This window comes from Echinops telfairi, unplaced genomic scaffold (assembly GCF_000313985.2).
Source record: "Echinops telfairi isolate 266 unplaced genomic scaffold, ASM31398v2 ScPeMD7_4;HRSCAF=17, whole genome shotgun sequence".
Taxonomy (NCBI): Eukaryota; Metazoa; Chordata; class Mammalia; order Afrosoricida; family Tenrecidae; genus Echinops; species Echinops telfairi.
Genome location: NW_022103900.1, coordinates 10,053,350 through 10,055,192, shown reverse-complemented (window position 1 = coordinate 10,055,192; position 1,843 = coordinate 10,053,350). Strand labels below are relative to the sequence as shown.

Here is a 1,843-nt window from a genome sequence, read left to right as displayed (position 1 = left end):
TAATGTTTACTGTCTATATTTCATAAAACACAATCTGCAGTGAATGTTAACAGAAAAAGGACCATTACCTGTCATGTGGCTATTCTCATCACTTTGAGGCAAGGGCACGTTGGAGGGCGGTGATGGCGCTTTTCGCTTTGTCCTTCTCAAAGACGAGCTCCCCAGGGACTTGCTGCTTAGAGGCAGTGAGTCTGTCCTCACCACGCCTGCTCCACAGGAATCCTTAGGGGGAAATGACCAAATATAACCCTCTATTTAGAAATTCACATCCAGTTTAAGAAGGCACTGACCTTTATGTCATATACATCATCTTCCCAAATGGAACATAATAGGGCATTTATTCATTCTTAAAAAAAACCCCAAACACCCCCAAACATATTTATAGAACATCTACCATGTGCCAAGAGTTGGGCCAAGAGTTGCCTAAGCTAAGAAAAAACAAATTAGTTTTTCTCAGGAAATTCAGTCTATGATAGGAGACTGACATGCAAATAGCTCATTCGAATGTACAAGGATTTATAGGCAATAAAGCTAAAAAATAACTTTCAAATAAAAATCTAGAGGAAACATTGGAAGTACAGGGTTGAGAAGGCAAGAATACGTCTAGGTGAAGAGAGCTGGAGTGATGAAGCTTCCTCTTTTTGGTGCTAATGTATCAACAACAAATCAACAACCCGGTCAAAAAGCTGTGTCTAGTTGTGGCAAGGTCCCTTGAGGTTGCTGACTCATGTACGTGACTGTCAGGAACCAGAAGACAACCCTGCTGCAGAAGCTCGCGGTGGTGGCCTGGCCGACAGCCATGCTATCTTGCTCGTCCCTTTGACAACAACAGTGCTTAGGAGAGTTGATCGCAGGTTCGAATCCCACTGGAAGTCTTCTAATCCTTTCCCTGTGTCTCGCTCCACCGGACTGATTCCCATCAGAGTGACCAGTGGCCATCACACGATTCCATCAGCAGTTACTTCTCAAAATGCAAGTACTTGCTCTTAGCAAGACTTCGCGTTGAAGACCCTCTTCTCTTTAACATGCTTTCTCTCACGTCCCGTGTCCCTTCCTTTGGAGAAGCTTTCTTTCTCCACTGGCTTCTTTCTTAATCTGGGCACCTAACCAACCCTGGTGCCACTCAGGGCTCAGTCCTTGGATGCTTTCTTAGACTCTATCTTACTACCCTGGTGATCGCATCTCTTCTCTTAGATTTAAATATTCACATGCCCATAGAGTCTATGTTTTCGTCTCCATCCTGGACTTCTGTTCTCATTTCTACCTAATGACTGAAGTCACCTCACACGTCACATGTCTAAAATTTACATCTGGATAATGCTCTTTCTCTTCTCTCTCCATCCCAGAAATGGTCTCCTAGTCTTCTGTCTGTCTCCGTGGAGAGCAGGGTATATTCTCCCATGACTTCAGACCAATCATCTTGTCTCCTCTCCTTGGCCCTTCATCTGAAGTCGATTCTGCGAAAGATGTCTACCGACTTTTTAACATGTCAACTGCTATGTTTATCCAAATCACCCTCACTTCTAGCCAAAGGACTTTAAGAACCTTCTAACAGGCTCCTTGCTTCCACAATGCTCCCAGGGTTTTCTTTCCTCTTTCCAAACTTGTTTTCTTGCTATAATGGAGAACACACACAGCAATACACTGCTCTCTCCACAAGTCAGGCACAGTGGACGGTCTTCATGTCCTGCAACCATTTTCATCCTCCTGTGCGGAGGCATCTCTCTCCCATTAGCATCAGCGTCCCCTAAGGCCCCCATCTAATCTCTTTAGGTGCTACTGTCAATTTGACCCCTTATCAGTAGTTCTTACGAGAACACAATGAAGAAAAAAAAAAAGAACA

General features: G+C 44.2%; 1 protein-coding gene across 1 annotated transcript in view; it reads right to left on the bottom strand.

Annotated features, from left to right (window-relative positions):
* The window catches only part of COBLL1 (cordon-bleu WH2 repeat protein like 1), an 81,508-nt gene that overhangs the window by 24,148 nt on the left and 55,517 nt on the right, over positions 1-1,843 (bottom strand). The window contains exon 8 of the mRNA XM_045298038.1: positions 69-222. Coding sequence (XP_045153973.1) covers positions 69-222 — 154 coding nt within the window. The remainder of the gene's footprint in view (positions 1-68; positions 223-1,843) is intronic.